The sequence below is a fragment of the Denticeps clupeoides genome, chromosome 3 (genome assembly GCF_900700375.1).
Source record: "Denticeps clupeoides chromosome 3, fDenClu1.1, whole genome shotgun sequence".
Lineage (NCBI taxonomy): Eukaryota > Metazoa > Chordata > Actinopteri > Clupeiformes > Denticipitidae > Denticeps > Denticeps clupeoides.
Genome location: NC_041709.1, coordinates 28,087,170 through 28,112,655, shown reverse-complemented (window position 1 = coordinate 28,112,655; position 25,486 = coordinate 28,087,170). Strand labels below are relative to the sequence as shown.

The following is a 25,486-nucleotide window of genomic DNA, read 5'->3' as shown; positions in this document are numbered from 1 at the left end:
GAGTTTATCAGCGTTGATAAATCTGGTGAGGTATTAATAAACCTCTGTGCAGTACTTCATGTAATTGTCCGTTTGTCTGTGTCCGTGTGACCACCTTCACGAGTAGGTCCTGTTATATGTTGGTTAACTCAAACTGAGTAATAAAGACAGGAATGCTGTTCTTAGTGAGTCTTCTAATTTATCACAGTGGATGTTAAAGTCGCCGACAATTAGGGCTTTTTCCACAGATACAACTAAGTTGGAGACTAAATCTGTAAATTCACTAAGAAACTCAGAATAAGGTCCAGGGGGTCTGTAAATAATAATCAATGGAATGAATTTAGGATTTTTATTTTGTGAGACTACATGAGTTATATTGGTATGTAGGATCTCAAAAGAGTTAAATCCATGTCCGGGTTTATGAGTAATACAGAGGTTATCCTTATAAATTACTGCACCGCCACCTCCTCTTGGTGTACAAAGCTGTATCCAGGAGGACTAGACTCGTTTAATGCTACAAATTCGTTTTGTTATAGCCAAGTTTCTGTCAGGCACAGTACATCAAACCCCTGATCTGTAATAATTTCATTGACAATGAGCGTTTTAGGTGTAAGGGATCTAACATTTAATAATCCTAACCCTAAATGTTGGCCAGTTATTAATAAAGCCCACTTTATTTTTTGGACACCACTCCGACAACCAGCGATTTTTGTCGAGGAACCTGCTACAGGTCTCGTCGCTACGCCGAAACTGCGGTAGTGGGCCAGAGCAGTTTACTTTATCCGACATTGTTTTAGCCAATTCAAGCATCTCTGACGGAGTTAGTCAAGCTATACATTTCACACACTGCACATGGGATTAGCGAGGGAGCCATAATTTACGTTTTGGTGAATTTGCGTGATTAATTCAGAGGTAATTCAGGGAGTCCTTGGACGTAATACCAGCTTGCGCCAAACAGTCCATCAAAGAAGATTGCCGGTTCAAATCCTGATCTGCCAAGGTGCCACTGAGCAAAGCACCGTCCCCACACACTGCTCCCCGGGTGCCTGTCATGGCTTCCCACTACTCACTCAGGGTGATGGGTTAAATGCAGAGGACAAATTTCACCGTGTGCATCATGTGCTGCTGTGTATCACAAGTGACAATCACTTCACTTTATCACTTTATTAAGTTGCTCCAGGGGGACTGTCCCTGTAACTACTAATTGTAAGTTGCTCTGGATAAGGGTGTCTGATAAATGCTGCAAATGTAATTGTTATTAAATGTATGTGCGATAGCCATCCCGGAACCCCAAGGCCTTTTAATCCTACCATTGATACTCTGATCTAGTTTTGATGCTTAAGAAGAAAAGAGAAAAGGAGAGCTGTAACCCCTCTCAGAAATTGTACTCTTACAATTGTACAGACAAGCTGTCTCAGAGGAAGTGATTTGTTCCTCAATGATCATTTAAATGCCTTGTGATGCTTTCACACTACCAACAGTTTCATTTCATAACCCAAGAATTACCAGAAACACAGGATGAAAAGGAAGCAGTGGTTAGGTGATTCATTTTGTTTATTGCTGACACAAACCATGGGAACATATGGAGGACAAATATTAGAAGGAATAGTAGTGGGGATGGTGAGGACCACAGCAACAGATCACACTCACTCCATCACTGGTATGATCAGTTAACCCTTCTGGTCTGTTCACACTCCCTCCTCCACCCTTCCCTTCAGACTGTTACACTTCCTGCTGACCATCATCACTGCAGGGTCACACACTTTACCAGAACAACACTAATTCTACACAACATCCTACAATGGGTATCAACCTTTACCTGCTTTCTATCTCATGCCACAGATAAACAACATCTCAGTCTTCTGCAGGCCCCTCAAGCCTCTTCCTTACTTTCTGGGTGGGGTGGGGGACTTCACAAATCTGGGGGGTGTAGGAGACTTGGCACTCCTTGGTGGGGTGGGTGACTTGGGGGCTGGGCTGGGTGTTGGGGACTTCACAGATGGGGGTGGGGTTGGAGTTGGGGATTTGATGGACGGAGGTGGAGTCGGGGTCGGGGACTTCATGCTTGCTGGAGGTGGGGTGGCCTTAGGCTTTGACATCTGTCCCAGCTTGGGCTCTGGGATGTCCTCCCCTTGCTTATAGACGCTTACGGTGATTTCCACAAACTCGCCACCATACTTGTTCCGAACATTGATGCTGTACTTGCCAGAGTCTTCCACTGTAACTGTGTTAATGGTGAGACTGGCGAACCGGCCTCCCTCAAAGGTGATCTTGTTGTGGGCATCTGACACAACTTCCTGCTCATTTTTAAACCAGGTAACCTCAGGGCTTGGGTCTCCCCAGACAGTGCATGTCAGGCTCAATGACTAAACAGGTCACAACATAAAATAAGGAAGTTTTGATATAGACACTGACAGATTATTAGACAAAGAAGAAGAACAAAGAGTACCTTTTTCTCCATAATAGTGACAACATCTGGCAGCCCACCAACAACTCTGCCACGATCTGGAAAATAATTAGATCATTATATTTTTTCAATCTCACAAATGCTTTCTATATCTTTTAATCTCAGACTTACTCTTTTCAGCAAATGCTGCAGCCCTGAAGCAGAAAGAAGAAGAAAAATTGTTTAACTATCATTGTTAGGACAGTTTCATACATTTGGTACATTACAAATTATTGTTTAATGTAATCTTACTTGAGTCTCTGGAATTCTGCATAGGCATCAGTATATGCTGCATAGATAGATATAAATATTCAACACAATCTAATGTATGCATATTTATGTGATGATTCTTGTTGTTCTGACATTTGTTGAACCAAATGATTCAAAGTTTCAACCCACGTTTACAACCATAAATCAAATGAATCATATATATTAATTTGTCACATTTAAATGCATTCATTAATACAAATAAAAAGTAAAAATAAGCAAATAACTGTTTTTCTTCCTACCCATCTAGCAAAACGGGTTGGCAGCTCACATAAAAAACCCTTGTTACAAAATTAAGTGCAATTTACCTTTATTCTCTTGACCATATATATATAAGATGACACCATTTCCAACATATTTTGAGAAATAAGTCTTATATTTAGGCCATTTTTAGGCTATTTTTGTGAAAATCTAACCTATTTCATCTGTAATAATCTGAATAAAACTTAATGGACAAATTAGAGCTCCTTGTCCTCAAACCCACCTTGTCCAGAAAGGTCGAAGCTTCGACTGTAGGACTTGGTTGCATCCTGGATCTCAATGGTGTACTGGCCCTTCTCCCTGTCGGTGGGTTCACAGATCTGCATCCAGGCCATCTCAGCTGTGCCTCCAATCCTCATTTTCTCAGAAGAAGCGATTTTGCTCTCTCTGCAGTATGACAACTCACATCAGGCAGTGTGTATTTTCAACTTTCAACAACCGTGCATGCAGACATTCATGTGTTTGGATTATATAAGTGAAAAACACAGGTTTGTACAAAGATGAGGAACACATACTTATGAAACCAATGGGTCTTCATCTCCTCTGTGTAGTATTTCATGTAGCACTGCAGTCGGATGCCTTCTGGAGTACACTGCAGAACCAGATCTTGCATTGAGGAACCTGCAAGAGCAAATAGGTACATGACTGACCATGACATACCTTAATAAAATGTATCAAATTGATACATGTGAACAAATACACATACCAGACACTTGAGCGATAGCATTGATGATATCTTCAAAAACTGAAACCCCCCAAAAAGTGTATATATAAACAAAAATGTATAAGAAGAAAATGCATCCATGTATACAGACAGAATGAATGACATACCTTTGCCGAAGATTTCATAGACAGATGTGTCTTTTCCTCTGTCATCACTCAAGGTAGCTTTATAAATGCCCTGGTCTTTTCTGGAGAACTTCACAATAGGACACATAACCATAACAAGAGATATTTCTAGAAGACTTGATAAGCACTCATAAGCACTGACTTTAAACTGTATGTTTAAATTGTACCATTGGAATTGGGAGTGTGCAGGATCCTGACATGACGTTAGGAGCCACATCAAGGACAATCTCCTCTTCCTCCTTGTACCAGTGGAAAGCTGTCTCTTTCTTCACGTTGGCCAGCTGTGAAGGAAATGTCTAGTAAATGAGCAGAACACAGTTCCTCCACTTTAATAATACAGTAACATTAATATTTAGCACCTTGCAGGTAAGCATGACTGTGCAGTCATCCGCCACATAGAAGGATAGGTACTCAGAGAAATGTGGGCCTGAAAAAAATTGATTGTATCACTTTTTAAAAGTTTGTTTTTAAGGTCTCATCTAGAAAATGTATTTTTTTCATGTACGTTTTTTAATGGAAAATATATTTAAAACGTACGTATGTATGGATAAAGACCCCCAAAAAATATAATTAGCTGACCTTGTTTCCTGATGTGCTCCTTCCTTTGGAATTCAGCCTCCTTCAAGGCTGCTTTAAAGACTGGTAGAGAGCAGAAATACACAGAAATATAAGCAATTTCCTTTGGGATTAATAAAGTTTTCTGATTCTGATACACAGCAGTGAAAAAGAACTAACTATGGGTAAAGTGATTGTGCCTAATGGTGTGTGTGGTACTGGGCCCATCAGTCTATTGACCAAAACTGATCATAATCTTTGTTATTAAAGGTTAATTCAAAGAAGAAACTCTGAACCACAGAGCTGGTTCAGAATGTGAAGGCTCTTGTCAGTCATGTTGGAAAAAAGTAAATCTGAATGTTCACCATCTCCTACAAGGACCAGGGAGGTCTGGGCTTTGGCTTTGCCATCAGTGAGCTGGACAGTGTATGTTCCCTCGTTGGCCTTGGTGAAGTGATCCACTGTCATTTGGATGACGCCAGTGGAGACGTCATGGCTAATCTTTGTGCCCTGAATCAACATACAGTCATGTGGGCATCAATACAACACATATGCAGGTTTGACAGAAGATCTGTAGAAACAAGGGTCATTTTAAAAAGTTGTAATTTTATTATATGTAGAGCAATGTTTTGTTATTGTTGACACCTTCTATGTATTAATATATTTAAGTGTCATTTTGACACTTCTCCACTATACCCTGACAATATTCTGATGCAAAAAAAAAATCTGAAGATATCCCTCCAACAAGCATTAACAATTGATAGAAGTATAGAAAGAAATAAACAATGTGGAAGTACATGGTGGTCTCTTAAGTAAGCATACCTCTCCGCTGGTCACAGCTTTATCATTGACAATGAATCTGTAGGAAACAGCAGATGACATCTTCTGAGCCTGGAGCCAGAAACGCACATGACCTTTCTCCAGGATTTCGTAATTCAGGACAGTTTTCAGAGGAACCACTGGAAAGTTAAGGATTTATGCATAAGCTGTCAGGGTGGTAGTAGCCTAGTGGGTAACACACTCGCCTATGAACCAGAAGACCCGGGTTCAAATCCCACTTACTACCATTGTGTCCCTGAGCAAGACGCTTAACCCTAAGTTGCTCCAGGGGGGACTGTCCCTGTAACTACTGATTGTAAGTCGCTCTGGATAAGGGCGTCTGATAAATGCTGTAAATGTAAATGTAAATGTATCGGCTCAGGTGTAGAGAATGTGTTAAAAGGAAGCATGTTCTTACCAGGATTCTTGATGTTATAGCTCAGCTCCAGCATTTTTTTCATATCTGTAAAGTTCAACATGTGAGATGAGATACCAGAGGTGAAAGACAACAGTAGGATGTGAAAAGCAGCTCTGGACCCACCTTCCTCGGTGAGGGTGTGACTGGACGAGACCCTGTCAGTGTCAGTCACGGCTACAGAGTAGATGCCCAAGTCCATCTCATCAGGGTTGGTGAAAGTGAGTTTAGACCTTCACAGGGAACATCAGGTTAGAAAACACAAGAACATTCATCCTGACTGGTAAAACAAACCAGCTCAACTCACTGTCTTCCTTGAGTCGATATGGTCACTCGCTCTGACTGGGTAATCTCCTTATATGACTTTGACCAGACAAACTTGGATGTCTGAGAGATCTCACAGGCTTCAAATGATAAGAAGACATCGCCAGTCTCTGCATCCACTCCACACTCGATTTCCTTCATACCTGCACAGGTAACAAAGTCATAATGGTACCAGACAAATTCGAACCAGGTTAACTAAATAAAAATAGGTAATAAGTTATTACCTGTTAGAGCTTTTGCAACAACAGACTGTGAGATATCAGAAGCCATTCCGATACCCTCAGCATTTACGGCGCGAACACGAAACACGTACCTCTCGCCCTTTTCTAATCCAGTCACCTGTGAACAAAAGAACAAAGCAGCATCATGGTGAATTCAAAACAACTTCATATCAGCACTTGATACAGCATTGTATCAAGTGCGGTGGTGGCCTAAGCGGCCCCATAATCAGAAGGTGCCACTGACGTGACAGTGAGCAAAGTAGCGTCCCCACACACTGCTCCCTGTCATGGCAGCCCACTGCTCACTAAGGGAGATGGGTTAAAAGCAGAGGACACATTTCATTGTGTGCACTGTGTGCTGTGCTGCAGTGTTTCACAATGACAATCATATCACTTCACTTCATACTTCCCATTTTTGCCCTGGCATTCTGATTGGCTGAGAAGACTCCTAGTAACAGCATGTCACTATATCCTACAAATATATACAGTAGAGGCCGTACAGTACGTTTAGACGCACTTTCTCATTCAATGTGTTTTCTTTATTTTCATGATTGGTAGATTCTCTCTGAAGGCATCAAAACTATGAATGAACACATGTGGAGTTATGTATGTCTGTGAAGATTCTCAGTCATCCAGGTGAATTTGTCTGAAAGTTGAGTCATAGCAACTGGACTTTCTCTTTAATGTGGAGACGTTTCATTCTGCATCCACAGAAATTTGTAAATCTGAGGGAAGTTGGCTTGAGACCACAAATTTATCCTCAAGGTTGGTTTCCCCTCACTCCAGCCTTGAATATGCTCCTTAAGTGAAACACAGGTAGGGGGAGGGGTGGGCGGAGGTGACAGCCCCGCCCTGGCAGCTTCTCCTACCCCCATTAAGTGGCCAACCTGGTGGACGTGTGAATTGGGCCTGATTTTTCTCGGGATGAAAAGGCAGCAAAATAGGCTGCAAATAGGTCGTGCCTGAGGCCTCCACCTCTGTTGATTGAGGGTTTGTTGATTTGCACATGCAAAGCTTCCCTCACTCCTCTCCCAAACTACATATCTTCTCTGTTCAATATCATTCTCGTACAAAAATAGTTTTGCACTTAACAAAAAGTGGAGACATGGCCTCCACAGTAACCGGACCTGAACCTAATCGAGATGGTTTGTGGTGAGCTGGATCGTAGAGTGAAGTCAAAGGGGCCAAGAAGTGCTAAACACTTCTGGGAACTCCTTCAAGACTGTTGGAAAAACTAGAAAATAAAACATGTTTTCAGTTATTTCACCTTTTTTTATTAAGTGCACAACTCCACATGTGTTCATTCACAGCTTTGATGTTTCAGTGAGAATCTACCAATGTAAATGGTCATGAAAATAAAGAAAACACATTGAATGAGAAGGTTTGTCCAAACTTTTTGCCTGTACTGTATATATTTCCACTCTGTTCAAAGGTCAGGTGACCAGCTGATGCCGAGTGACTGATGACCTGACTAAGGTAAGATACCTCAATTTTATTTAATTTAAACATAAAATTCTTCTGCATTTCATTTTTTGTAATTGGTTACATTTTATTTTATTAGGTTGAGTATCAGCATCCTTTTAACATTATCTTGTTATACTTGTATAGTGACAATAAAGGCATTTAACTATCTCTATCTTATTAAGAATTTCTTGGTATTGGGTTCAATTCATCAGCTCCTCAACTTTAATAAGGACCGCAGTCCATGAACTGCACACAGCTTCACAGAAGTGTGTAGCAAGTGTTAACCTTAGAATGCAGTATTTTTCTTCCTCCATGAAAACTGGAAGAAGGTTGCCAGTTTGAATTGCCAGTTTGAGCCAGCAAGGTACCACTGAGCAAAGGACTGTCCCAACACACTGCTCCATGGGCGCCTTTCATGGCAACTCACTACTAACCAAGGGTGACTGGTTAAATGCAGAGGACCGTGTGCTCACAATCACTTCACTTTTTTCATATTGGTGTATAGAGCCAAAAATATCAGACGAGTGGTGGCCTAGCTGTTAAGGAAGCGGCCCCGTAATCAGAAGGTTGCCGGTTCGAATCCCGATCCACCAAGGTGCCACTGAGGTGCCACTGAGCAAAGCACTGTCCCCACACACTGCATGGCTGCCCACTGCTCACCAAGGGTGATGGGATAAATGCAGATGACAAATTTCACTGTGTGCACCGTGTGCTGTGTATCACATGTGACAATCACTTCACTTTACTCACTTATCTGTCAACCCAGGCCACCCAACAACTGGTTCAGTCCTCAGTAATCTCAAGACTGGACTACTGCAACTCCCTTCTAGCTGGTCTACCTCTATGCACCATCCGACCTCTACAACTCATACAAAAAGCAGCAGCACGGCTGATATTCAACCTTCCCAAATTCTCCCACACCACCCCTCTGCTACGTTCCCTCCACTGGCTCCCAGTAGCTGCATTAGATTCAAAATACTGATGCTGGCCTACAAAGCCAAACATGGAGTAGCCCCTTCCTACCTCACAGCCCTTATTACACCTCGCACTGCACCTCATATACTCCGAGCCTCCAGTACTGCTCACCTGGTCCCTCCATCGCTAAAGGTAAAAGGAAAACTTTCATCTAGACTCTTCTCCGTCTTGGCCCCTCGGTGATGGAATGAACTTCCCCTCGAGGTCAGAACACTGAGTATTTTCAAACAACAGCTCAAGACTTTCCTCTTTAAATAATGTTAAGATTAACTTGTAACTTTCTTATTGTTGAACTTGTGTACAGAATCTACAACAGAGTAAGATTGTATTCATAGTTGGGGGTCCTAGTGAACCAGAATTGATCTCTTCATCGATGGTAACTTGAAAGCACATTGTAAGTCGCTCTGTATAAGGGCGTCTGCCAAATGCCTTAAATGTAAATGTAAAAAATAAATAAATAGATTCTAACACAATCTATGAAACTGAATTCTACCCTAACCCTAGTACATTGTACACAGCCTCTTTTTATTATTATTTATTTATTTATTTATTTATTTATTTATTTATTTTTTGCCCAGCTTACCTTCATGAAGCGGTGGTTAATGGGTTCCTCATTAACAGCAACAAACTCTGAAGAGCCCTTCTTGGCCCTCTCCAGATAGTAACTGGTCACAGCACTCTGGCCAGTGTACAATGGTGCCTTCCACTGGACCACCAAGGAGTTATCACGGACCTCTGAGAACTTAAAATCATAGACCGGACCTGGAGAGCACCAAGCATTTAATAAATAATGACTTTCATTATGCACATGACCATGCAGAAACCGAGTGAGGTAATGGGCTAATGACCTGGCAGTGCCATCATCCAGGCCTCACAGAGGAAAGGCCTGCTGGGTTCTGAGGGAACCCCCACTCCTGCCAGGTTCCCAGCCTGGACCTTGAACTCATAATACTTCCCTGTAGTTAGGTTCTCCACCTGCACACAGACCAACACATTGAATATCAGTGGAATAATTTCTTCAATGACCAGTCAACCTCATAACGCCCAAAGTGATTGGTGGTATGAGCATGAAATGTCAAGTGAATACATTTTGGATAATATATACACACGTGGACAAAATTGTTGGTACCCTTCAGTCAATGAAAGAAAAACTCACAATGGTCACAGAAATAACTTTAATCTGACAAAAGTAATAATAAATAAAAATTCTATGAAATTTAACCAATGAAAGTCAGACATTGATTTTCAACCATGCTTCAACAGAATTATTTTAAAAAATAAACTCATGAAACAGGCCTGGACAAAAATTATGGTACCCCTAACTTAATATTTTGTTGCACAACCTTTTGAGGCAATCACTGCAATCAAACAATTCCTGTAATGGTCATTGAGACTTCTGCACTTCTCAGCAGGTATTTTGGCCCACTCCTCATGAGCAAACTGCTCCAGTTGTCTCAGGTTTGAAGGGTGCCTTTTACAGACGGCATGTTTCAGCTCTTTCCAAAGATGCTCAATAGGATTGAGGTCAGGGCTCATAGAAGACCACTTTAGAAGAGTCCAATGTTTTCCTCTTAGCCATTCTTGGGTGTTTTAGCTGTGTGTTTTGGGTCATTGTCCTGTTGCAAGACCCATAACCTGCGAATGAGACCAAGCTTTCTGACACTGGCCAGCACATTTCTCTCTAGAATCCCTTGATAGTCTTGAGATGGTAGTAGCCTAGTGGGTAACACACTCGCCTATGAACCAGAAGACCCAGGTTCAAATCCCGCTTACTACCATTGTGTCCCTGAGCAAGACACTTAAATTGCTCCAGGGGGACTGTCCCCTGTAACTACTGATTGTAAGTCGCTCTGGATAAGGGCGTCTGATAAATGGGTGTTAAATGCCGTAAATGTAAAATGTAAATGTAAATTTCATTGTACCCTGCACAGATTCAAGACACCCTGTGCCAGATGCAGCAAAGCAGCCCCAGAACATAACAGAATCTCCTCCATGTTTCACAGAAGGGATGGCGTTCTTTTCTTGATATGCTTAATTTTTCCATCTGTGAACATAGAGCTGGTGTGCCTTGGCAAAAAGTTCAATTTTTGTCTCATCTGTCCATAGGATATTTTTGTGGCTTGTCCACATGCAGTTTGGCAAATTCCAGTCTAGCTTTTTTATGATTTTTATGGTTTGTTGGTGTCCTCCTTGGTCATCTCCCATGAAGTCCACTTTGGCTCAAACAACGACGGATGGTGCGATCTGACACTGATGTTCCTTGAGCTTGAAGTTCACCTTGGATCTCTTTAGAAGTTTTTCTGGGCTCTTTTGTTACCATTCGTATTATCCGTCTCTTTGATTTGTCATCAATTTTCCTCCTGCGGCCACGTCAAGGGAGGTTGGCTACAGTCCCATGGATCTTAAATTTCTGAATAATATGTGCAACTGTAGTCACAGGAACATCAAGCTGCTTCGAGATGGTCTTATAGCCTTTACCTTTGACATGCTTGTCTATAATTTTCTTTCTCCTGAGACAACTCTTTCCTTCGCTTCCTCTGGTCCATGTGTGTGTACACACCATGTCATCAAACAACACAGTGACTACCTGGAGCCCTATATATAGGTCCACTGACAGATTACAAGATTGTAGACACCTGTGATGGACACACCTTGGATTAACATGTCCCTTTGGTCACATTATTTTCAGTCTTTTCTAGGGGTACCATCATTTTTGTCCAGGCATGTTTCGTGAGTTTTTTTTTAAAAATAATTCTGTTGAAGAATGGTTGAAAAGCAATGTCTGACTTTTATTAGTTACATTTCATAAATTTTTAATTTATTATTACTTTTGTCAGATTCAAGTTATTTTTGTGACCATTTTGAGTTTTTCTTTCATTGACTGAAGGGTACCAACAATTTTGTCCATGTGTGTACTAGTGAAAAGCCTTTTGTTTTTATCACATGAACCTTACCAGCACATGAACCTTTTATACGCACATATTTATACAGTACCTGACATACTGGTGTAAGGCTGATGTAATTTATTGTTTTAGAATGAAGTGTTTAAAAAGTGAAGACACCTTGTAAATTCGCTCCTTAGTGGGAGTAGGGTTGACCTCTGACCACTTGAGGGACTCAGCCTCACGCTTGTCCACGTAATATGCTGTGATCTTAGTGCCGCCTGTGTTCTTTGGTTGCTTCCATCCTATGGTCATGGAAGAACCATCACAGTTCAGCAGGCTGATGCCATAGGGCACAGAGGGGGCACCTGATGAATTAGACGAGATCGATTATCAGAGAGGTAGAAGGGATGTCTGGATTTTTTTTTGGATGTTATTAATGCAGAAACTGAAAAATATGGAGTGGGTAATGTGAGTTGAAAAGTGCATTAAGCCAACACGCCAGTGAGAGAGGGGTAATAAGTGCTGGATGTGACCTCGGTAAGGTGGACTTATGTTAAATGCGTGATATCTGTGGATTATTAAAGGACAGATGCGAACCTGGACACTAGGGGTGTGGAATGAAGTATATTTTATGTGTACATACCATATTCCACACCTTTCTCTAAAGAAAATTAAACATTATTTTATAGTCATGGCTGTAGATAAAACAGTAAAGTAACATGTACACAGAAATTTGCAGGTCCTTCCTTTGTACTTACTGAGGGCGGCATCTATAAAAAGAGGATCTGACTCCTGAGACTCATCACTCAGCCCATATGTGTTGACTGCCTGCACACGGAACACGTAGGTTTCTCCTTGAACCAGACCATGGACCACAAACCTAACCGTGCAAGACGTGACTTTAAACAACATGTATCCAGTATGTCAGTAATCTATGAGTGCTTCTTCTAAACATATTCCATTTAAATATGGAAAGATGGGTTTACCTGGTGTGCTTAAATGGTCTGTGGTTGCAAGGTGTCCATGTTTTTGAGCCCACCACAGACGCATCAATGTAGTATCCCATCAGGTTGTTGGGATGCTTGGGTGGGTCCCACTGTACAAAGGCAGAGGTTTTGGTGTTCCTGCTGGCCACAACACGTCCCGGAGCAGATGGGACACCTACAAAATACAGATAAGGGCATGAATGCGGGCCAGGATTCTTCAGTGTTCTCCAATCCACAACTAACTGTGAATTAGGAGGAGACCCTGAACCTTGATTCAAGAGAAAAAGGAAAAATAATGATTCACACAAATATGATACACAACAGGTAGCAGTGTCATGTGAAGCTATTTTCAGTAAATTAACCTATTGTGGTTTGCAAAGTGAGGGAATACAACACCAGTGCCAACTTTCTATTTTGTTCCACTGGCCCAGATAAGGTAATTAGATGGTAATTAGTGGCTATGAAAATGTCCAGTTTGTGAGGTTAAGAACACTGTACATACCAACAGCTTTCTCAGTGCCTGAAACGACATGATCAACACCAAAAACCATTAAAAAAAATCTAAAATTATGATTAGATTTGAATTCTGAATAGCTAATTTTCATGGGTGTAGTATTGTAACCAGAATTAGGTTGCATCGATGAACTACAAATACAGATTGTGTGTATCTTTGGGTATGCTTTTTATAAAATAAAATGAATATTCATGTACAAGTACATTTTCAAATTAAATTCAGTGCTTAATGTCATTAAATTTGAGTAGAATTCTTTAGGCTATTTGTATATTATTTTGCATCAAGACAGCCTACTTGCAGTTTACTTACCTAAACATGTTTAAACGCAAATTTCACATTACAGGTGATAAGACAACAGGCAACGTTTATGTGCATTAGATGATGTGTCAACATGTAAATTGGAGGCAATGGCAAATAGATCTATTTTCCACTGCCATGAGGTCTAGTTAGCTTTGTCCTTCACACAAATTATTTTTACTTCTCTACATTTCGAGCCTGTACTTTATTAATACGTTTAGGTCTTTTTAACAGAAGTATCTATTTTTGTTTTTCAGTGTACCAGCTTTAGTTTGACTAGTCTTCAATTCATTTTCTGGATTTCACAGAGGCTGTCAAAGGTGGCAGTGTTGTACATTAATACTTATCCATTGGTTTCTCCATTATAGAAACATCATCATCCTTTATTCTGTCCTCAGTTCTCTATGATGGATGGAACTCTACAGAACTGATCTGATTGGTTACAGATCTGATTGGTTACTTGGCCAATCTGTTTCCTAGATTAACAAGTGCAACAGCAGTTCAGTCATCAGTCCACAATGCTGAGTTAGTATTTAAGGAACCAGACCGTCTTACCGTGGAGATTCATCTTTTGGATGAAATCCAAGGGTTCAGAAGCATCGCTGGAACCGTGCTTATTCACCGCGGTCACACGGAAGCGGTACCTCTTCCCATCCTCAAGACCAAAAACAGGGTAGCGAGGCGAGTGCAGCTGCACAGATGGGTTTACCCGCTCCCAGTGACTGCTGTCACCCACTGACTGCGAGGCAGAAGTTTTGGGGACAAACTTTTTACCCAATAATCAAAGGCAGGGAAGAAGGATTCACCGATTCTCTGGTATACCAGAACCGGGCTTAGAACATTGGGAGTCCGGATAAGAGCAGGCTTACAGCTACTTTCAAAGTTTAAAAAACAACTGAATAAATGATTTTGCTGATAAGGTTGATACAAAACCAGAATGATTTTTTAAATCCCTGATTTAACATAGAAAAGGATGTTTCTTCACCCCTGAACAAATGCTGAATTGCCTGCTGCATGTCCTTCTCTGGTAGAACATCAATGTATCAATGGAACAGTCCACTGACCACAAGTCAGCAATGTCAAGAATTTGGGAGTGGTATGCCAGACATTTACGAATCCTTCAAAAACAGAGTAGATGAATAAACAACACAGCCTCTTCCTTAAAAGTCCAACAGGCCACAAACACACCTTTTCGATGAGGTACCACAATGGTGCACATCCACAAGGTTTGGGCGGCTTCCAACTGAGTACAATATAGCTTTTGTTTATCTCTGAGGCATGCAGCTCAATTGGTGGCCCAGGCAATGTAACATAACCTACATGGAGATACAGGAAGGGAGGTCAGTTATCACATAGCAGTCCTGGTTACGCTGTCCTTTACAGTGTACTGTTTTTAGATTCAGTGTTTTAATTACGTGAATCTGGATCAGGTTTTCCATAGATAGTAATTTATCATTTACAGTTCACACTGAAAAAGGAAGAGTAACCTCAGGAACTAGTGTTTAACTTATGCTGTTTTTGAGGTTAGTCGCATCAGTCAAAAGTCAAATCAATAATGATGAATGATTGTTAAACACATTATTAGTTTTGGTTATTATTTCATTATAAGACCAGCCACACCTATTATATAGCCATATAGCTGTAGATCTTAAACGTTTGATCTATTTTTTTTAGTATTTTGGAGTATTGCAGTTATGCATGTGCCTATAAATTATATTAATTTTATTTGAATTAAATCGTTTAGCGATACTAAAATACAAATAATACTACAAAAAGAATGTTTTATCAGCACAAACATCATTACACATATTTATTCCAATAATGTTATCTGCAATTTGTACTTACCTGAAGAAACACTCAGATACACAGACACAAAATTTTACTCTTTCAGAATAATGCAGACAGTGCTGAAAATTGTTGACAGTGTTATATGTTAACAAGAACTTAAAAAGTGCTAGAAGCACATGCTATAAAATGTGTGAATTAATAATATTAAATGACTAATTAAAACTTATCTACCAGACTACCAGACTCTACTACCTTCCAAGTCATCCTGACGAATCACAATGTCATATTTTCCCTCGATTTTAATCACTATCAAACAAAAAGTCCATTAATGATCCAGGTCAAAAAATCTGAAATACCTGTATTTGGAATCTAATTGGCCTGTATTTGACATGAAGGAGTCGAAATGGTTGAAAATGAACATAGCAGTGTAACATATGCTGCTCTGATAAAATGAACAATAGCAGCAAACTATCACATTTTTTCAACCTAAATTCTCCACCGGTCTTTGTTGTCAGGGTTAAAAGTTTCCGTTTTTTCACTCTTTATTATATTGCAATAATTATTTAATCGTTTAAGTTAAATCATTTAAATAAAGTAAACCTTTATTAACGTACACAGTCCACCATATTGACACAAAAACAGAATTGTTGACATTTTTGCAGATTTATAAACAAAGAAAAAGTTAAATATCACATGGTCCTAAGTATTCAGACCCTGTGCTGTGACACTCATATATTTAACTGCTTGAAGAGCTCAGAGACAGAGTTGTGGCAAGCCACATATCTGGCCAAAGTTACAAAAAAATTAGCTGCACTTAAAGTTCCTAATGACTGATGGACTGGTGTAACAATCTATTTCTGAACATGGACAAAAGAAAAAAGGAGATGATTGTTGACTTCAGAAGACAACGGAGGGACCACTATCCACTAAACATCTACTGATCAAGAACACAAAGTTCCTCAATGTTCATCTAGGAGCAGAACCTCTCCTGGAATCTCAACACCAGCTCGACAGCCAAGATATCCCAGCAGTGTCTCTACTTCCTGCGGAGGCTGAGGAAAGCCCATCTCCACCACCCATCCTCACCACCTTCTATAGAGGGAGCATTGAGAGCATTCTAACCAGCTGCATCACTGTCTGGTTTGGGAACTGCACCATATCGTACAGCAAGACCCTAGGGCGGAAAAGTGAGGACATTATCAGAGTCTCTCTTCCCTTCATAACAGACATTTACCAAACACGCTGCACCAGGAAAGCCACATCCCTCACATGCACGGGGGCAGTGGTGGCCTAGCGGCCCCGTAATCAGAAGTTTGCCGGTTCGAATCCCGATCCGCCAAGGTGCCACTGAGGTGCCACTGAGCAAAGCACTGTCCCCACACACTGCTCCCCGGGCGCCTGTCATGGCTGCCCGTTGCTCACTAAGGGTGATGGGTTAAATGCAGAGGACAAATTTCACTGTGTGCACCGTGTGCTGTGCTGCAATCACTTCACTTCACTCTTCACCCTCCTACCATGCGGAAAAAGGTACCAAAGCATTCGGGCCTTCACTGCCAGACTATGCAATAGCTTCTTTCCACAGGGCATCAGACACGTGAACACTCAGGAACTCTGGTCTGACACACACACTATCTGTTATATTGAATAACATTATATGTCTGTAATATCATGTATTAATGCACCATTTAATTTTGCACAGCAATAGTTGCACTATTTTACCCTGCACATTTTTTATTAATTTCACTTGTTTAGCACAGGTTTATTGTTAAATGTTAATCTTGCATTGCCTGTGTCCCTTTTGCTCTTTATGTTGCCCATTTGTCCATGTTGCACATGTGTGCTTTATGTCAGCATGTAAATTTGTTTAATTATTCAAATGTTACACATAGCACCAGGTTCTGGAAACACTTTATTTTGTTTCACTATGTACTGTCTAACACGTATATAGCTAAAATGACATTAAACCTCAACTTCAACTTCAACAGCACAGTGGCCTCCAGAATCCTTAAATGGACTCATGCTGTATTAGATCAAATGGGTGATTCTACTAAATACTGAGCACAGGGTCTGGATGCTTAGGGCCATGTGATATTTCAGTTTTTCTTTGTTAATAAATCTGCAAAAATGTCAACAAGTCTGTGTGTACATTAATGAAGATAATGAAGATTAATGAAAATAATTAACTTAAATGATTTTAGCAAATTGCTGCAATATAACAAAGAGTGAAAAATTTAAGGGGGTCTGAATAATTTCCGTACCCACTGTAACTTAATGAAAGTAAATTTGTAAAGCCCATTTATCCACGGTTTGTACTGACCGTCACAGAGCAGCTGTATTTGTACTGACACTCTATTTAGTCATTAGTACTCATTGGGCAATGTCTATGGGCAACTGACTGCACTCAGACCAACTTTTCAGTTATTTATTTGTAAAAAAATGTTTGGAATAATGTATGATTTTTGTTCCACTTCTCAAGTGTAAACCACTTTGTATTGGTCTTTTACATGGAATTCCAATAAAATAGATTCATGTTTTTGGCTGTAATGTGACAAAATGTGGAAAAGTTCAAGGGAGCAGAATACTTTTGCAACCCACTGTATGTTCAAAACACAGATGAACATAGCAAGACAGACATCAGGGGATGTGACAAGAAGGATAGGCAGTGCAGAAGAGTTTTGAGCCTTGGTTTAAATTGCTTTAAATTGCTGGTGGGGACATCAGGTGACAGTTTGTTGAACAAAAATGCATCTATTGCCTTTTAGTCTCTTGTTTTGCCATATAAATACACAATTGGAATCATGGGTGAAACATTATTTCAATATGCGATTTACAGGCTCAGATAAATCTGTTTTTGAAAGTTGTGATCCTCTGTGATAATCCATTGCAACCATTTATGCCCTCTTGAAAAAGCATTCATGTGTTTCCAATGTCAAAAGGTGCACTGTGTAATACCTTCAATCTTGCTCTCTGTAACATCAAGGGTGGTGACCCCATCTGACCTACGGGAGGGTCTGCTGATCCCAGAGCTGTTCACTGCCCTGACACGGAAATGATAGCTGTGCCCCACCTTCAGACCATGCACTGGGTATTTGCAGACATTGACTGGAGAATCATTGCACTGTTTCCAATCGCTGGAACCAACTTCGCGTCTACATCAAAGCAGTCAAAGAGAATATTAACCTGCTGATCACATACAAAATATCTAGATGTGTTAAAATCACATTAAATGCGCAGTGCACACAAATGAACCTGTCCACAAAGTATCCCTTTATTGCAGCTTCAGTGGTAATGTTTGGGGGTTTCCAGGTCACTAGTACGTAATCCTTATTAACATCAGTGGCTTTAACATCCATGGGAGCTCCTGGGGACCCAGCAACATTAGGAACAGCATCTGCAACAAGGAAAAGATCAGCCACATGTAATTAATATGGAATATTAATATGGATACTTTTTTAATAAGTACTGTGCCCTTTTTTTGTGAGCTACTGCCAGGATCATTGATTTATTTAATTGAGGTTCCATGCTCAGTTAGTTTTGCCAGATATATACAATATAATTGTCATATTTGTACAATGATTTAGCCCCATGTACAACGATAAATAATTCCAATAATAACACCTCAATAACAGGTTTCTGTCGTTTTCACAACATGCAAATGATATTCTGGGCAGTTCAGTTTAGGGACTCATCCTGCACTCCACACAGGTGGATGTGCTGTTCTGCCCAGATGTGTTTGTTTACAAATGTAGGTACAAGTTGCATTATACACTATAATATACATGTTCTATGATATGTGTTATTGAAGCAGATTTTCTGAGCAACATCAGAATGGAAATGAGTCTGATAATTTTCCTCAAAATATGATATTTAGGATCTGGCAAGGATCTTGAGTCTGTTTGCTCCTGCAAAATGAAGTGCAATTAATATGGATTAAAAATGAACTAAATATAATCGTGATTAAATCAATCTAAGGTTGATTATTGATTTTTTTTTAAATGTACCGTTTGACAGCACTATTTTTTTTATCAAGAGAAAGTGAAGTATGTTTGATGAAACTGTTTAGCTATTTTTTATTACATAACCTATTTCATAGTCCTGTGTCCTTCAGTTTTGTTCTATAAGGTAAAATATGCAAGATCCAAGAATTAGTAGGTGCATTCAAATGGTAGTGTATGTTTTCATAATATGGATGTAGTACCTCTCACAAAAAGGTAAGCACTGTGCTCAGCAGTCCCATCTTTAGTCCATATGCGCAGGGTGTACAGGCCCTCGTCATCCTTGTTCAGGTGTGGGAAGGTCAGGGAAGCAGCACTTCCACTCACAGCCATTTCTAGCCACTTACAAGGTGCCAGCAGAGTATCTGAGTAGAGCCAAGAAAAATGTATATATGATTATAAACACATTTGGGTTGCTCCTCTTGACATCTGTGTGTTATTGTCACAGATTGGTACAGTGCAGGGAAGAATGACTAACAAACAAGAAATTGAATTAAATTTCAAAGACCAAGACCAAGACACAGAAACAGTGTAACAGTAATGGAACAGTGCTAAAACATCAATAAACTGACATGAACCTGGCAGTGGAACCAGGAAGTGGAAGCCTAGTCAGGATAGAATAAATATGACTGTAGCAATGTACAGTGATATCCTGGATGAAAACCTACTCCAGAGTGCTCTTGACTGGGGCAATGGTTTGTCTTTCAGCAGTACAACAACCCTAAGCACACAGCCAAGATACCAAAGGAGTGGCTTCAGGACAACTCTCTGAATGTCATTGAGTGGGCCAAAAGGTTGCATGTTCAAATCCCATGGTCAGCACTCCCCCACAAAAAAGTTAGCGGGGTAGTGGTGGCCTAGCGGTTAAGGAAGCGGCACCATAATCAGAAGGTTGCCGGTTTGAATCCGGACCCACCAAGGTACCACTGAGGTGCCACTGAGCAAAGCACTGTCCCCACACACTGCTCCCCAGGTGTCTTTCATGGCTGACCACTGCTCACTAAGGGTGATGGTGATGATGAAAGCATAGGACACATTCTGTTGTGTGCATCATATTCAAAAAGACTTGAGGCTGTAATTGTATATGTATCAATAAAGTATTGAGTAAAGGTCATGAATACTTCATTAAAGGTGATTTCTCTTTTTTTTTCTTTTTTTTTTTTATAAATTTGCCAAAACCTCAAGTAAACTTTTTTCATGTTGGGGTATTGTGTGTAGAATTCAGAGTATTCTGAAATAAGTCTAACATAACATGTTGTGCACTGAAAATACTTTCCGAATGCACTGTATGGGGGAAGAGGTGGCCTAGTAGTGAAAGCGAACTTGTGACAAAAGGTTGAAATCCCAAATTGCCAAGGTGCCACCTTGATATAGTCATGTTCCATGCCCCAATCGTGGTTTGGCAGAAGCTCAAACAAATATAAGAGAAAAGGTTGGATAATTATTAAACTTTTTTTGGATAATCAATTTTAAGTCCAGAAAAAGTCCAGAAAAGGTGATGTGAGGTGAATTCATGTGAATGCAGTTTTTTCTATGAAGCTTAAAAAAATTCCACTCACCGTCTTTGAACCACATCACCTCTGGGGGCAGATTGGGCAAGTCAGGTACAACATTGAGGGTGCAAACCAGTTTACATGTCTCGCCCTCAGCCCCAAAGGTCACGCCAAATTTATCCAGCAGGGTGACATCCAGTTTGCTAGCGTGAGTCGGAGTGATGGGAACTACACAGCAACAACAACACAAAGTATTTCAAAGTATTTTCTCCTATTAAAAAGTACAGGTTTTACACTCCAATCAACAACTTTATAATCTAGTTGAGGAATGGTAGATTGAAACATTGCAATAATTATGTTGCACAGCAAGGCTGGTGGCAAAGACACAAACAGATGAAGCAGCCATATTTGATTCTATTTAAATGAACTGCACTCTTAATAGTTTCCACAGCTCGTCATAACACTTAGAAGGAGGTGATATTTTATTTTAAGCCTGTTATCTCAAGGAAGGAGTGTTATTGGCCCGGTCCAAAGGGCCATTTGACGCACCTGAGCCTGGGAGCCAGGAGAGGTCACCAGTTGCTGACATTCCTGTTAGAAACAAAGATTATTTAACAGCTCCAGCTGGCGTCCAACTTTTTATTGCAGCGTGCAGAAACCTACTCACTCTTCACCGTGACAGTGGCCTTGCTGGTAGCTTTTCCATGTGGGTTGGTGGCCACTGCACTGTACAAAGCTGTATCCCCCACAGTGCATCTATACAAATAAAAGATTTCTGGAATCGTTTTGAAACAACAAACAATACCACACACTGGCTTCAGAAGAGCAAAATGATATATCATATTCGCATTTTCTGAAATGCAGAAAACTGATTATTGGTTGAGGATTTCTACTGTTTTTTGTAATGGGAGGGTGTCAATGACAAGCTGTTTTTAGCAATGGAAAATTATCTCATACTCTTGGACTACATCATGCCTGCTGGTCCAACAAAGAAGGGAGTTGAGCTGGAGGTCGAATGTTTGGTGATGAGAATAGAAGGAAGAAATCAAGAACTATTTAAAAGTGTCTCAATCTTTTGGCATGTGAACAGTATTCCTCCACCAGACACATCTCCAGTTTTTACTGTTTTACTTCATAAGGTTTACTGAAGCAATTGGGATGGAACTTTTTACATTACAGTTTGGCTTTGAGCCAGCTCCAGTCCTCCTCAATGGCATGCATATCGAATGACGTCCAGCTCAGCAAGGCAGCACGAACAGCTGAGGCGTCTTAAGGATGGGGGTGGGGCAGGGACTAAATAAGAAACCCACCACTGTCTCACTCTGACCTCTCAATGACTAAATCACTGGAAAAATTATTCAGCCTCAGTTCCAATATTTCTTCCAGACAGGTAAAGTTTGATCCATTTGTTGATTGGCCAAATTTACAGTTAACTTCCACAGGTGGAAGTTAACTGTAATCCTTGAAATTCTAAACTGTTTACATGCTGTAAAGGTCTAGAGTATATGGCATACCTGCTAATGATCAGAGCATGGACTCCATATTTGTTCTCAATCTTGTACTTTCCAGGGATGTCAAGTGGGTTAACGACCTTCTCCCCTTTATACCTGATCAAAGACAGGACATTCTTAAGACCTTCAGCACATTCCAGAATTGATTGTATAAATTAAGTTGAATGTTTCAGTGTTATGCATCTTTTCCACATGATTTTATCAGGATTGACTACGTTCATTTACAAAAATGAATTAATTATCTTTTACACAATTTTCTAATTTGTTGAAATGCAACAGATATTTATCATTTAATATAGTGTGGAACAGGTTCTAACCATTGGACAATGGGGGCAGGTTTGCCCTGCACAGTGCAAAACAGCTTGACTGTGGACTTCTCCCAGATGGTGTGTGATCTCAGATTCACAAGGAAGTCTGGAGCCTTGTCCATCATCTCAGGAGTCTGCTTCTTCACTGACATCCTTTTCTCTACCTAGGGGAGTACTGACATATTTTCATTCACACGTCCATGGCAGACAATATTGTAGTGTGTGGAAGCAAGTTTCTGGGGTCATGTGGTTTTAGAGCTTTGGCTGTTTGAACATATTCCATAAAGATGTGCTCACCTCCCTTGTGAGAGCGATGTTCTCCACCTGTGCATGAGTAGCCACTTTTATCTGATTCAGCTGATACTGAAGTTCATGCAACTCCCTTCCCAAGAAGGCAGCAGCACGCCGATATTCCTGATTTTCCTCAGTGCTCCTGAACACACACACACACACACACACACACACACACACACACACACACATAGCAATCAATCATAGAGTAGAAATGAAAGTATTCAGATCATCAGAAGAAAAGAACATGGACACCACACCTCCAAACAGTGAAGCCAACACAGGTCTAGACTCTTTCTGAATGGCTGCAGTATAGTTTTTTGAAAAATGTAGGTGATTTTCCCTTCTTTCCTCAATTATTAAACTGTCTATAAGTCTACTGTGACTTTGCTGACATCTGAAAATGTTATACAATAAGAAGTCATGGATACACTTGGGAATTGCAGTGCCTGTATCTTGAGTGGACATTCCAAATGAGCACGTGTAGCTGACATTAACTCTACTGAGTCAAAAATGCTGCAGGGATTCTGTCTTCAATAGAATGAAACACAAAGTCCATGTTTGTTACAGTTGATGGAAAAAAGAATGCCCTAAACATTTACAGGTCTCTAAGGAGCTTTGTGTTTCTAAGATTTAATTTATCATGACCTATTATATCTTTGTTAATTATTATATTCTTATGATCTATCATAGTCGAAACAGTAGTCTTAAATGGTTTCTAATATGTTTTAACGGACAAAACAAACTAATTAAAGTCTAAATTGTACATTTGTATTTCATTGATTAATTAGATAAATAAGAATTTCTGACCTCTACACTCAATATGAATTTGTCAATGAAATTCCAAAATGAAGAACACCATTCATTATCAGATGAATGGTGTGTGGTCCAAGTACCCACCTCTCCCTGAATGCTGGAACTGTATAGGCTGGTTCTGCCATAACCTCTGTGGGCTGGGCCTCCTTGTTCTTCACTGATTTTGACTTCCTGTCAACACAGTTCCACATAAAGGACATAATAAAGGAGATGGGACACGAACTCACTGATGACAAATGACAGCATCCCAAAGCAAAGCAAAGGAATGTCAATATGAGCAGAGCATCAGCTGAGCAATGAGGAATCTTAAGGGGACCACTGAAAAAATTGGATTTTATGATGAGTCTAATCCTAAAATGATATCCAGGGGCACCTAGTCCTCTTATTCAGCAAGCTGCATGAAAGCACTAGCAGCAGGAGACAGACAGACGGCTGGCTGGAAGTCTCCAGGCCCTCAGGTTCGTTCCTACCTGACTGTGTGCTGTTGGAGCACTTTCTTAGAGCTGAGAAACCTATGTTGAACATGTTTTTGCTTCTGCTGATAGGTAGGCATGTCAGGATGACCTGGACCAGACCTGTTGACCACTGGGTAGGGGTAGAGTATGTACAGTAGAAATAATTTATCATCATCAGCAACAGTCTCCTGCAAGCACTGCCTGGGTTCCACCTTCCGTGGCTTTCAACAGCACTTCCATCTTACTGACAGGAATAATCAGGATTTCCTCCAGGAATAAATTCCTTGTGGGCTGTTTTATTATGATGACCATGATGATATGCATGCAACAGTCTTAATTATTAAAGTACATTACTTTTAAATGGACTGGGAACAAAAATATAATTCATTTAACAGATAAAATGAAACATCCAGTGATCGTATTACTCATTCGGCAGCAAAACTTAACACAAAGGTCACACAAAACACAAAAATTACCACGAAGGCCACTTACCCCAAGAGAAATAAAGAGCAGTGCGCTGAAGGACCTGGACAGAGCCGCCTGGGAGTCTTGCTGATTGCAACAAAATACTGCACCATCTGAAGGAATGCTCTCTCCCTTCCACCCCATGTATGGGAACTCATGACTATATATAGAATTTACCTCATTTTTTACAACATACACTTTCGGGTCATGAAATCATTATACTTTAATCAACAATATGCATTTACATGTAAAAAAAAAAGTTTATTTAGCAACATACATACAAACAATACATGAGCTATTTACCCAAATAAGCATAATTATATTATTCAAAATAATAGCAGTATTATGATTGTGTTCTTAATTAGTTTTTTTGACCATTTAAACGTTTGAGGATTTTAGCAAAAAATCTTTTGCAAAAATGGGAAATACTATAACAGAGCAAAAATGGGTTGGTTTTGTACAAATTAGATATACTTGACTGGTTACATTTATATTTATTTTTGCTTGTGGTTGGAGTAAAACGTTAAAGACTCCTTTGATCGTACTGAAACCTTTTTAGGTTTCTGAAACACACGCCAGTCACAGTAAGGCCCTGAACACCCGCCCTCCCCTCACCAACAGCTATTTTTAACACCAGATTACATTTTCAGAAGAGGACTATGTATGATATCCTCATTTACTGTACTGGATTAACACACACAAATCCCGAACCGCCAAGGTACCACTGAGAAAAGTCACTTTACTTTCATGTAAATGCTGATAGGAAGTAAATAATTAGTGAAAGAAAGTGTCTTTCTGACCAGCTGTTTGGCGAAGTTCCCATCAACCCCACCACCTTTGAGACAAACTAGATTTTTTCCACAACTGTAGTCCTGTTTGGGGTTCTGCACTAGTTTGAAACACTTGACCATGTATTCCTACCAGGAAATTTGGTCTCTAATACTTTGTATTGACTACATGTACCCTCTTATTGCCACAGTTTACTATGCACCATTTTAGAAACACTTTTAAGTCTTTTGCATCCAGTCTTGACATGTGCTACTCTAACAGATTCTATGGTACAGCGTGGTACAGAAAATGAAGGTTAAATCACAATAAATGTTATTA

At 40.2% G+C, this 25,486-nt stretch overlaps 1 protein-coding gene across 3 annotated transcripts; it reads right to left on the bottom strand.

Annotated features, from left to right (window-relative positions):
- Positions 1-1,515: 1,515 nt before the first annotated feature.
- Positions 1,516-24,479, bottom strand: myom2a (myomesin 2a). Of its 3 annotated transcripts, XM_028972786.1 has the most exons (38): positions 24,407-24,479; positions 23,930-24,044; positions 23,544-23,630; positions 22,650-22,785; positions 22,362-22,516; positions 22,048-22,140; positions 21,201-21,289; positions 21,083-21,124; positions 20,600-20,761; positions 19,244-19,405; positions 18,295-18,436; positions 17,998-18,194; positions 15,298-15,351; positions 14,442-14,573; positions 13,813-13,992; positions 12,949-12,966; positions 12,447-12,621; positions 12,219-12,340; positions 11,638-11,825; positions 9,424-9,550; positions 9,159-9,337; positions 6,140-6,254; positions 5,899-6,058; positions 5,718-5,824; positions 5,595-5,639; positions 5,180-5,316; positions 4,723-4,867; positions 4,382-4,441; positions 4,162-4,229; positions 3,970-4,083; positions 3,785-3,872; positions 3,660-3,698; positions 3,469-3,574; positions 3,177-3,340; positions 2,678-2,714; positions 2,558-2,580; positions 2,429-2,484; positions 1,516-2,345 (listed from the first exon to the last, which is right to left on the bottom strand). In XM_028972786.1, exons 2-38 carry the CDS (start codon positions 24,010-24,012, stop codon positions 1,866-1,868), a joined length of 4,467 nt encoding a protein of 1,488 aa, XP_028828619.1. In that variant the 5' UTR covers positions 24,013-24,044; positions 24,407-24,479; the 3' UTR covers positions 1,516-1,865. The 3 variants fall into 3 exon arrangements, with proteins under 3 accessions (XP_028828619.1, XP_028828617.1, XP_028828618.1); XM_028972784.1 differs by lacking the exons at positions 12,949-12,966; positions 15,298-15,351 and having other exon boundaries at positions 13,813-13,996; positions 14,446-14,573; XM_028972785.1 differs by lacking the exons at positions 12,949-12,966; positions 13,813-13,992; positions 14,442-14,573; positions 15,298-15,351.
- Positions 24,480-25,486: the final 1,007 nt, after the last annotated feature.